Here is a 12,399-nt window from a genome sequence, read left to right on the forward strand (position 1 = left end):
TCAGCATATCAGGTGGCTGTCATCCTAATAAAATCCAGTAAAATTTACAGCAGAGTTTGCAGTTATAAATGTAAAGAGATCAGCTAGTTAGAAAAGTCATGCTACTACTACTTAAGTATTTAAAAAATGAATTATATTTCAAAAATACTTTTATAAGCCTCTGATAAAAATAAAATACAAGCTACGCTATATTAGTAAAGATTCATGGAATAGACTTACTAGGATTGAGAGAGGATAAAATCTTTGAGTGTTTTCAAATAATATTTTTAAAATAGTTTCAATCACCAGATTTCCTAAAATAAACTCTCTTGGATTTCTTCTCCTAGAGCTGTTAAGTGGCTATGGAGATCAGAGGTTTTATCCTTTTTGAAATTTTGTGCTTATAGGCTAATGTTTCAGTAAAACAATATAGGTTCATTGTTACCATTTTGAATCATATTTCAGCAAAAAAACAAAACAAAACATGTTTTCCCTGTTTTTCCCCCCAATTCCAGTTGCTGGATCAACAGCAATGCTGTATTCTATATCACGGTTGTGGGGTATTTCTGTGTGATATTTTTGCTGAACGTCAGCATGTTCATTGTGGTCCTGGTTCAGCTTTGTCGAATTAAAAGGAAGAAGCAACTGGGAGCCCAGAGAAAAACCAGTATTCAAGACCTCAGGAGCGTCGCTGGCCTTACATTTTTACTAGGAATTACTTGGGGCTTCGCCTTCTTTGCCTGGGGACCAGTTAATGTCACCTTCATGTATCTCTTTGCCATCTTCAACACCTTACAAGGTAATCTCTACAGCAAAAAATACACACTGGATGACTCATTGGAACTGAAAAATATTGCAAGTAAAAGTTAAAGTGTCTGCAAAGTAGCTTAAGATATAGGGAAGGAGTATATGTATTCGTAGGGCTTCCCTGGTGGCTCAGATGGTAAAGAATCTGCCTGCAATGTGAGAGACCCAGGTTCGATCCCTCGGTCGGGAAGACCCCTTGGAGGAGGGAATGGCAACTCACTCCAATATTCTTGCCTGGAGAATGCCATGGACAGAGGAGCCTGGCGGGCTACAGTCCATGGGGTCACAAACAGTCAGACACTACTTAGTGACTAAACAGCAGCAGCATTTATCTTCGTCTGGCTGATTCACATTGTTGTACAGCAGAAACTAACATGATATTGTAAAGCATTTATACTGCAATAAAAAAATAAAGTAAAATAAAAAACAGATTTATCTTTGAGAAAGGGTGCTCTGAGATCCTTGGAAAAAAGGCTAAATTCACTAAATTCAAGAAGTGGTCCCTTTCCCTCCTTACCATCAGTGCCTCCTGGTAGGGAACAAGGATATCAAGGGGAACCTACCAGTAACTGTTTCTGGGAGAGTCAGTCACTCTTCCTTCACCTGGTTGCTTACCTTTTTTTTTTGTTTAATTTTGCTATTGAAGTATAATAGAACATGCATACAGAAAAGTACACATACCATAAATGTCCCCATGAGGTCTCACCACTCTGAGCTCCTCTGCCTGCATTTGATTTGAGGACAGTGATAAGCGAGAAGTCAGTGGCAGCAGCCTGGCCCAGTGGCTAATCCCTGTGCAGTTCCTCTGTCTAGACATACAGTGGACAAGCCAGGCTCTGTGTGTGGCCCTTGACCTTGGAGCTGCCCATTTAATGAAGCCCAGCTGCAGTCATTTGGGAACTCTCTTCCTCTGTATTCTTTACAAAAGCAAATTACTCATTCTTTTGTTGATGCTAAGTCATGTCCTACTCTTTGCAACCCCATAGATTGTAGCCCACCAGTCTCCTCTGTCCTGGGATTTCCCAGGCAAGAATACTGGAGTGGGTTGCTATTTCCTTTTCCAGGAGATCTTTCCAACCCAGGGGTCAAACCCATGTCTCCTGCATTGTAGGTAGATTCTTGACCACTGAGCCACCAGGGAACCACACTCATTCTTTTGCTGCTGCTGCTGCTGCTAAGTCGCTTCAGTCGTGTCCGACTCTGTGCGACCCCATAGACGGTAGCCCACCAGGCTCCCCTGTCCCCGGGATTCTCCAGGCAAGAACACTGGAGTGGGTTGCCATTTCCTTCTCCAATGCATGAAAGTGAAAAGTGAAAGTGAAGTCGCTCAGTCATGTCTGACCCTTAGCGACCCCATGGACTGCAGCCTACCAGGCTCCTCCGTCCATGGGAGTTTCCCGGCAAGAGTACTGGAGTGGGTTGCCATTTCCTTCTCCGACTCATTCTTTTAGATCAGCTTTATAAAAGAGTTGTCAGCTGTGACTAATATTTAATGAACGCACCTTGACATTAAAAGCCAAGCAAGCTAATAGGTTTGCATAGATGAGATGGTTGGATGGCATCACCAACTCGATGGACATGAATTTGAGCAAGCTCCAGGAGCTGGTGATGGACAGGGAAGCCTGGCATGCTGCAGGCCATGGGGTTGCAGAGTCAGACACGACTGAGTGAGCTGAGCTGATAATATCCCTTGGTTGTCTTTTATTCCAAATCTTCTGTCGGGAAGCCTTTTAACTGCATTCTTATCGGCTTCTTTTCATCTTTTCCTGGTGGCTTTTAGCTCCCATAGCATCCTCCTGTAGTTCTATCTAGGCAGTAGTTCATTAACCTGAGATGGAATTCAAGTACCTAATTTGGCTACTGGTTCTTATTTTATTTGGAGGAAGCCAGTTAATGTGCTTGTTGGTTACATACAGTTTCTTCATTTTTACCTACAATGTATAGTTTCTGAACTTGTATATCCAGATGTTGTGTTACTTATTGTAGAAAAGTTTTATTTGCCAACAATGGCAGGCTAAGAGACACTTATTTTTAAAGAGAAAAAATATATGCCCAAATCATACTGATCATAAACCTGAAAGCACGGTACCTACCCTCACATACTTACAGTAGAAAATGAGCCTGCCCCTTTCTTATTTCCCCAGAATGACTTCTCATTAGAATACAAATGGACAGAAGGAACATATTGTTTCATTTGTAAAAGGGAACTAAACCCTAATTCACAGGGCTTTGGGGTTGAGTAAAGGAAAGATGTGTACAGGTTCTGATTTGGGCCACGCATACCCCCATTTTAGTCTCTCATCTGTGCTGCTTCTCCCCTAATGCAACCAGGTGTAGCTGCCCAGGGTGGCAGGTGGACAAAGATATGCATTATTTGAGATGTCAGTCTTCAGAGTGGGCATGTGCGCCTGACTAGAAGCAAACCTGATATTGAAAAATGAAGGTTTTAAAGTAGATAGATTGGGGTTTGGGGCGAAGGAGGACTCAGAATTTGTCCATTCATCCAGCTAATATTTATTTGCTTTCAAAGCCTTGAGGAGTGGTAGCAAAGGGGCCGCATGGGGAGCCCTGCACCCGCCTGCGGTGGGGAGGGGGAGGCAGAGCCTGAGGGCCTCTTGAGGTCTGTAGTGGCTTGGGAGGAAGAGGGGAGGGCCCACGGAGGGGACGTGGCTGTGGACCGGAGAGGTGAGCTGAGGGATGAAAGACAAAGGAGGAGATGACATTGACAGAACTTGGAAATCGATGACACATATGGAAGGATGGGAAGGTGGGAGCCGTGGATGGAAGTAAAAAAAGCACAATGTGAGAGCTGTGAGCTCCCATTTTCTTTGGGGGACTACAGCTCGGGAGATGGCCGCTCAGGTAGCTCTGAAGAACTGATCAGAAGAGGTACGGCGAGGGAGATAGACATACATACAATCAACCACACATCTTGGCAGAAGGTTACTGCTTGTCATAAGGCCCAGATATTGTAATGATTTTAGTGCTTTTCTAAGTGTGGGAAAATGCAAGAAACTACCTCATAAAATTTTCTCCTGAAAATACCTAATTATCTGAAGGCCTACCAGTTTTCCCAGAGCATAGGGCACCTCATTCCCGATCTCCATCCTGAAATCCTTTCAGGGTGTGTGGAAGGTCAGGGACTGCAGTGGCTCATGACTCAATCCTTGTAGAGCTACATGGCCAGAGACATTCTTTTTTTTTTTTTTAATAAATTTATTTATTTTAGTTGGGGGCTAATTACTTTACAATATTGTCAGAGACATTCTTTAGTTGGCTGATCCTAGGTCTGAGCTGGTCTCCTTGGTGGATGGCTTGTACTTCCAAAGATTGTTGTCGTTGTTCAGTCATTAAGTCATGTCCGACTCTTTGCAACCCCATGGACTGCAGCATGCCAAGCTTCTGTGTCCTTCACCACCTCCTGAAGTTTGCTCAAACTCATCTCCGTTGAATCAGTGATGCTATCCAACCATCTCATCCTCTGTTGTCCCCTTCTCTTGCCTTCAGTCTTTCCCAGCATCAGGGTCTTTTCCAATGAAAGGGCTCTTCGTATCAGGTGGCCAAAGTATTGAAGCTTTAGCTTCAGCATCAGTCTTCCAATCAGTCTTCCAATCAGTATTCAGGTTGATTTCCTGTAAGATTGACTGGTTTGATCTCCTTGCTGTCCAAGGGACTCTCAAGAGTCTTCTCCTGCACCACAATTCAAAAGCATCAGTTCTTTGGTGCTCACCCTTCTTTATGGTCCAACTCTTACATCTGTACATGACTACTGGAAAAAACATAGCTTTGACTATATGGACCTTTGTTGGCAAAGATAGGGAAGGCTAAAGACAGGATATAAGAGACAAGACAGTGAGGTAAATTTTGGAAATATGGAATGATCATTCTTTTTATAAATATATTTTTTTATCTTACAAAGATAGTTCTCCCAGGATGCCTTTTGATAGCAAACTTTCCCAGGACTTTGGACTTTATTTTCAATCTGCAAAATTTCATTTTTCGTATAGCTGCCAAAGATTTTATCATTGTGTGAAGTAAGCTCATGACTTTCAGGTCTCAGTTTGGAATTCATTGTGTTGTGTTTCCCTCCACCCCATAGGATTTTTCATATTCGTCTTTTACTGTGTAGCAAAAGAGAATGTCAGAAAGCAGTGGAGGCGGTATCTGTGTTGTGGAAAGTTACGACTAGCTGAAAATTCTGGTAAAGATTTACCTTACTTTTTCTCCTTTTCTTCAATCTTGAGGAAGAGATTGCATGAGTTAAGATCCAAAGCAATTAATGCCAGAGGAATATCGGATCTAGAAATCAATGAGTGGAACCTGCTCAACAGAAAATATCCAGTGTGAACATTATGGAAAAAAACCTAGTGAATTAAAAAAAAAATTAGTCATATCTGGGAACTTAGTGAGCAATATAATTAATGGCCTGGCTGCTTCTGGAATGAAGCAGCAGTGAAATGTTTAGAATTCATTTCCCTTTGAGCGCATGTTTTCCATTTGTCCAGAGTAATTTTTCATATTTACCTTCCTAATTTTTTAAATCTTGACTCAATGTTTTCTCCACAGGTCCTGGTTGGCAGTGACTTCATGTATTTGTTATTGGGCCAGACTTTACATAAAAGTCTTAGCATACATTTGGTTACTTTGAAGTTATTTTCAGCTAAGCTCTGCTGGGTTGTATACCAAATAGATCATTTGTAAGAAAATTAAGAAAAATGAAGTACTCTTTGAAAATCTCAATTCCTTTTGCATAAATATTACCCACGAATACAGACTTTGCTGTATTGCAAAGGTCTGGTTGCACAAGATCAGAAAATGGCAGTGCCTAGAGTTCAATCATTTGCCCAGATTTAAGAGCCATGAGTCATCACAGCAGGTCGATTTGTGTTCTTGTGAAGATAGTCTTTGACTCTGAAATATTACCTAATTCAGTGGCTATTTATAGACACAATCAAATTAGCCTGGCCTTTAGTTCTGAGAGAATATAGGTTACTTTTGACCAGTCAGTCATTTAAAGGACAAATATATAGTCTTAAATGAAAATACTTGTGAAATGTGGAATTCTCTATAACATCTGAGGGTGAGAGATCATTTCCTAGAAAGAGTTATGCTGTGTCTCTTGCATTTGCACTTCAACATTCTGCCCTGTTTTTCTATAATGCTTATCCTGTTATAGACTGGAGTAAAACTGCTACTAATGGTTTAAAGAAGCAGACTGTAAACCAAGGTGTCTCCAGCTCTTCAAATTCCTTACAGTCAAACAGTAACTCCACCCACTCCACCACGCTGCTAGTGAATAACGATTGCCCAGGACTCGCCAGTGGGAATGGTATGTATGTCTTAATGTACTATTTCTCAAGTTTGTGTTTGTTTTACTAAAGCAGCTTTATCATTTAATGGCACTTTTGCTTAGCAAAGTGAATAGCTACATAATGACTATTGGATCAAAATGTAGTTCCCTTGTAAAAGAGAAAGTTGATTCATCCAGATTTATTCATTTTAGAGCCAATTTTTTTTTAAGATTTAGGATTTTTAGAAATATTTATTTTTAATTGATTGATGATTGCTTTTAAAATATTAGTTTGATTTCTGTCTTACATCAGCGTGAATTAAGCATAGGTGTACATATGTCCCCTTAGGGTTGTTTTTTTCTTAAAGGTTTAATTTTTCGTGATGAGAATGGATGATGACCTAAAAGTTTTAATGTGGCAAATCCTGACTTAGGTATTGCCCAAAGACTTCTTATGGTCTTTCTGTGCAGTCAGTACCTAAAATAGTCAGTACGACTATATCAGTTTTTTAGTGTATCTATAGTTATACACATCTTCAATACTTCTAAACCTTCCTATTTTTTGCTTATCATCTTGTTCATTTTGTGCCACAGTGTGGCTGCCTTGTGACAATTCCCAAATCCCCATAAAGATATCCAATACTGAAAGATGAATTGTGTCTCCAATAGACATACAGATGATTTCTATTGTGCCTCCTTTACTCATTAATTCTGACATTTTTAGCTTAAATTTCCTTTACATTTTCTTTCCTTCATAAGACTGACCTGTTTATTACTCATAAAAGCTTATCTATTTCTATCTTCTTTGACTTCTTAACATACCTTCATTTTTATAAAAACTTAAATTATGCTGGTATACTTTCCCCTTCCCTGGAGAATTCACCTTTACTTATCATTTTAGAGTATTAGTTATTTGCATGATAAATGCAGATAAATTTGTGAGAAGGCCTCCCAAAGATGGGAGGTCTCACTGGTTTGTATAAACTTTTAAAATAGCAAAAATAAGAGGATGCCTCTAAATCAAGGTTTCTCAACCTGGGCACAATTAACATTTGGGGCTAGATTACTTTGTTGTGGGGGGCTGTTCTGTGCAACTGAGGATGTCTAGCAACATCTCTCGGAGAAGGCAATGGCACCCCACTCCAGTACTCTTGCCTGGAGGATCCCATGGACAGAGGAGCCTGGTAGGCTGCAGTCCATGGGGTCGCGAAGAGTCGGACATGACTGAGCGACTTCGCTTTCACTTTTCACTTTCATGCATTGGAGAAGGAAATGGCAACCCACTCCAGTGTTCTTGCCTGGAGAATCCCAGGGACGGGGGAGCCTGGTGGGCTGCCGTCTATGGGGTCGCGAAGAGTCGGACATGACTGAGCGACTTCGCTTTCACTTTTCACTTTCATGCATTGGAGAAGGAAATGGCAACCCACTCCAGTGTTCTTGCCTGGAGAATCCCAGGGACGGGGGAGCCTGGTGGGCTGCTGTCTATGGGGTCGCACAGAGTCGGACACGACTGAAGCGACTTAGCAGCAGCAACATTTCTGATCTCCACCCGCCAGGTACCAGTAGTACCCCCACACTCACCCCATGTTGTGACAACTAAAAATGTCTCTCAATATTGTGAAAAAGTGTTCCCTGAGGGATGAAATTGTCCCTTGCTGCTTGTGGAGAACCCTTGCTGTATAAGATGAGAACCATTTCTATATAAGATGAGCTGCCATGGGGCCTTAGCTTTTTATTGTAGATAGCGGGGCTTTATGTCAAATAGCTATAGCAGGAGTGACTCAATGTAGGTAAACAGAGTAGATGTAGTAGCAATCAAGGCTAGTTAATAAGTTTGTGTGACAAACCAGATTCAAAGTCGAGAAATCAGAGGTGTGAGCTAAGTCATCAAGAATCCTAAGAATCACAACCTATCAGTAAAGCCTATCAGTTTGGATAGAAGTGTTTGGGGCTCTTAAAACCAAATTTTTCCATATTCTAGAAGGAACTCAGAGATGAAGCCTCACTTGCCTAGCCTATCAGTATGTTGCCATCCTTCGGAGAATGAGCTCAGATGGCAGCAGCACTTTTTGCAGAGCTATTTGACATGGTTGATTTGACACAGCTTTTTTCGACAACTGACAGTGAGGGTAGGGTACATTTTAGGTTACCAAAATGGCCACATGTTTAATATCATGTAACTTGCATATCAGATAGTCTTCCTTGATTCCTCATTCCACACCTCAGGATCTGGGATGGATGAGAGAAAAGAAGCTGGAAGGTCAATGGTTTGTTTGTTTATTATACCAGGTTAAGTTGTTCCTGCACCAAAATGTCCTCAAACCAAAATGCCTAACTCAGAATAGCAGCCTCAGACAGTCATTTGTCTATCTCTGTCCCCAGAGATGGAGCTTTGTTAACCATATCCATCACCTGGTTTGTGTGAATACTATATATTTCAGTTATGCCTTAGAGGCTTAATTTATAGTTATTGCTAAGTCGTGTCTGACTCTTTGCGACCCCATGGACTGTAGCCCACCAGGCTCCTCTGTCCATGGGATTTCCCAGGCAAGAATACTGGAGTGGGTTGCCATTCCTTCTGCAGGGGATCTTCTTAACCCAGGGATTGAACCACCCCCCAACCCCGTCTCCTGTATTGCAGGTGGATTCTTTACCATTGAGCCACCTGGGAAGCCCAGAGACTGGGTTACTAGCAGCCATCTGACTCAGTACACGTGGCCACAAGCTCACAGTTTCAAAGAAACATCACATGTTGACTCTTTCACTTCTGAGCTATGTAACCCTGAGCAAAGCATTTACTTTCTGAAACCTTAGTTCCATCATCTATGAAATGGGGGTAATAATAGCACTCATGCCATAGAGTGATAAATGAGATGATACTTATAAAGTTCTCAGCACTCTTATTGTTAGTATAATTATGACATGAACTAACAGTTGGGCTTATTATTTAGCTTTCTACATTGTCAGAAACATGGTGCCAAGGAGCTAGAGGATCTCAGCAGCTGTGCCCACCCCCAACACACACACACGCACACGCACACGCACACACACACACACACACACACACACACACACACACACACACACACACAGCTCGGGGCCTGCTTGGGGTTGGGGAGGCCCAGCTCCCCTGGCCTGGACTTTGAGGTTGGACTCGGTGGTTTCTTCTTGGAAATCAGTTTTATCCTGACTCAGAGGGACTGGTTTAGTGTACAAGAGACGATTTTTTTTCTTGCTAAGACTGTTGTCACTTGGGATTTCTCTATTACAGAGTTTTATTTTATAGGACTCTTGTCCAAGAACCTTGTGCAGGATCTCTCTCAACCTTTGGGGGAGACCAGACTATTACCCCAGGTTATATTACACATATGCTAGTACTAGACTGCAGTATATGTTCAACCAGAGTTAGAAATTGGGCCTTTTAAAATCAAATATATTGCTTTGCTTCATATTTTTACAATTTCATTTTTAACAAAGTTACCGTAGGAAGTGGTTTTTGAATGATTCTCTAATTTGTTTACTTTGAGTGGTCTTAGGAAAGGAAAGGAATGAAGAGTAAATAAAATATGACAATATATCAGAAATTTTTTTTAAATAAAGATTGCCTAGAACTAATTTTGGTTCACATTTGTCTGTATGTACTTGTGGTTTTATTTTTATTTTTTACTAATTTTTTGGGGGGTGCTGTGCTGGGTCTTCGTTGCTGCAGAGGCTTTTCTTTAGTTGTGAAGAGTGGGAGCTACTCTCTGATTGCAGTGTGTGGCCTTCTCATTGTGGTGGCTTCTCTTGTGGAGCATGGGCTCTAGGGCACGCAGGCTTCAGTAGTTGTGGCTCCCTGGCTCTAGAGCACAGGCTCAATAGTTGTGGCACATGGGCTTAGTTGCATATGGGGTCTTCCCAGATAAGGGATCAGACCTGTGTCTCCTGCATTGGCAGGTATATTCTTTACCACTGAGCCATCAGGGAAGCCCCAGAAATATGTTTTTAAAAAAGACTTTGTCTGCATGTGCATACTTAAGAATAAAGTAACATTTAAGTTTGTTTATTTTGAAAATGCTTTCTGTGGATACTTCATGACACCAATTTTGTTTTTCCTTATACAGGGAATGCTTCTACAGAGAAGAATGGTGTTTCTTTCAGTGTTCAGAATGGAGATGTGTGCCTCCATGATTTCACTGGAAAACAGCATATATTTAATGAGAAAGAAGATTCCTGCAGTGGTAAAAACCGTATCGCTCTAAGAAGGACTTCAAAGCGGGGAAGCTTACACTTTATTGAGCAAATGTGATTCCTTTTCCTAAAATCAAAGCATGTTGCTTGACAGTGTGAAAATGTCCAATCTTACCTTTTACACAATGTGAGTTGTATAAAATCAACTAATTTTATACTCAGCAACTTTGGGATGAACATAAGCTAATTGAGGGCAATGGTTGCTATTGGAAGAGGAAACCAAGACATAATACCATGGTTCTAAGACATTTGTGACTTGGTTTCTTATCCTTCATTTTAAAAGAAGATTGGTTTTAAACAACACACTAATAAGACTCATTTAAAACAAAATCAAAGCAGTTCATTTGCAGCCTCTTTTAAAGAGGCTAAGATATCTTTGATAACATCATAGAAAGCCACTGTTGACTTCATCCTGTTGGTGAGTTCGTTGTGCATGCCTTTGTTGTAAATAAGCTAAACTCTAGTGATCCACATGTCAAAAATCTTACTTCTGCATTTTTGGTATTTATTTTCTACTGTGTAAATTTCTTTCTTTGTAGAATCGTGATTGTATTGTTGCATCTAATGTTATAATTCAGAAAATTGTTGTTGGTTCAGTGAACTCTAAACCTCCTTTTGGAGATTATATGGGATGTGAAATACAGGACCTTCACTGAAATCAAGAAATAATGACGCCAGCCAGACTGGAAAAATGTAAGCAGACAGTGCCACAATTAGCTTATACAGTGCCTTGGAGTAAGTTAGAAAAAGGTGCTCCCACTGGGCAGACACAGTGTCATGGGCTCATGATTTGGCAGAGTGGAGGCCATATTTTAGCCCCATTCACTCTCTTGGGTACACCATTGTTCATGGTACCAGCTGTACAACCGTACGTAGCATCCAATATGGACACCCATCTCCTGACCTCATTCCTAATCATCAGATTATGGAAGCTGCACCAGGATGTTTAGCTTAACACCTTGGTGACAGAGAGGGATGGAAATGTAATCTGGACCATATGGCAGGAAGATCATGAATGTGGAGGAGATACATACACTGCCACTTCTCAAATCCCCAGAGCCTTCCAGAAAAGGGGAGTAGAGTAGGATTACTTTTTAAAAGAGATGTACATTAAAAGAATCATATTGCTGTTCTTTAAAAGGCAACTGCATGGTACTTTGTTGATTGTTATGCCTGGTACTCTCTGGCCCAGCCAGAGCTATAATTATTTTTTAAAATACTTGTCTTGATGAATTATAGTGACAAGGGGGAGCATCTATTGGGAACAGTGAACTATCCTGCAATGCTATTGTTTCCATATGTATCGAACCCTGATTGCTTCTAGTCATAGCGAGTCTGTCTTGCTTCCTACCTACAACTGCTTGAGCAGTGCTTCGTGTCCTTACTAGGAACATTTTGAAACCCTTTAGTTAGGTCTTTTGCTAAGGTTCCCTTTCATATGTATTTCAAGTGAATGCTGTATCCCAGACTAACCGTAGTCATAATGTAATACACTTCTGTGAGTGCTGATTAATCTCTGCGCTATTTCTTTTCCAATTTATTTAATTGTCTTGTATTTATATGTTAAAATCGACAAAAATGTTAAAAATCGCCAAAATAAATTTGCAGTTAAGTCCTTTATGTTTGAGAATTTTCACAAAAGGAAAACATTTGCGATCTCTTTCCCTGGCGGTGGAGCATGACAAAACAGTAGGACCAGCCTGATGAAGACCATGTGACAGTAGCAGCCTTTGGCAGGCAGCAGGCATGCTGTGAACGTAAAGTCAGACCAACGATTGTCCTGCCTCCTGAGATTGCTTTCTGAGGTCTCTTTTTCATTTTCCTCTTACTCTTTCAAGATTACGTCTTTTACACATGTTGCCATTGGCCCACACAAGCCCCAGATTTGGATCCCCTCCAAGTGTCTGCTTCCTCAGCATCAAACAGTGGGATTTCAAGAAGGTGAGGATTGGATTTGGGGTTTCTGGGGAGCTGATTAGCATGTAGGAGCCACAAATGGGGAAAGCTGGCTTCAACTGCGTAAGAGGCGCAGAACACCTCGTTTTTCTGAATGATCTCTCCTTCCTTGGTGCTCAGTTGCTCCAAAGATGCTG

General features: G+C 41.1%; 1 protein-coding gene across 12 annotated transcripts in view; it reads left to right on the forward strand.

Moving 5' to 3' along the window:
- ADGRG2 (adhesion G protein-coupled receptor G2) overlaps nt 1-11,926 on the forward strand; it is a 126,913-nt gene extending 114,987 nt beyond the window's left edge. For all 12 annotated transcript variants that reach the window (XM_081566519.1, XM_081566518.1, XM_081566523.1 and 9 more), the window contains 4 exons: nt 495-778; nt 4,886-4,987; nt 5,963-6,115; nt 10,180-11,926. In XM_081566519.1, the coding sequence (XP_081422645.1) occupies nt 495-778; nt 4,886-4,987; nt 5,963-6,115; nt 10,180-10,364 (724 nt within the window). In that variant the 3' untranslated portion in view covers nt 10,365-11,926. The remainder of the gene's footprint in view (nt 1-494; nt 779-4,885; nt 4,988-5,962; nt 6,116-10,179) is intronic.
- Nucleotides 11,927-12,399: the final 473 nt, after the last annotated feature.

The sequence above is a fragment of the Giraffa tippelskirchi genome, chromosome X (genome assembly GCF_054371585.1).
Source record: "Giraffa tippelskirchi isolate mGirTip1 chromosome X, T2T-mGirTip1v1.2.pri, whole genome shotgun sequence".
Taxonomy (NCBI): Eukaryota; Metazoa; Chordata; class Mammalia; order Artiodactyla; family Giraffidae; genus Giraffa; species Giraffa tippelskirchi.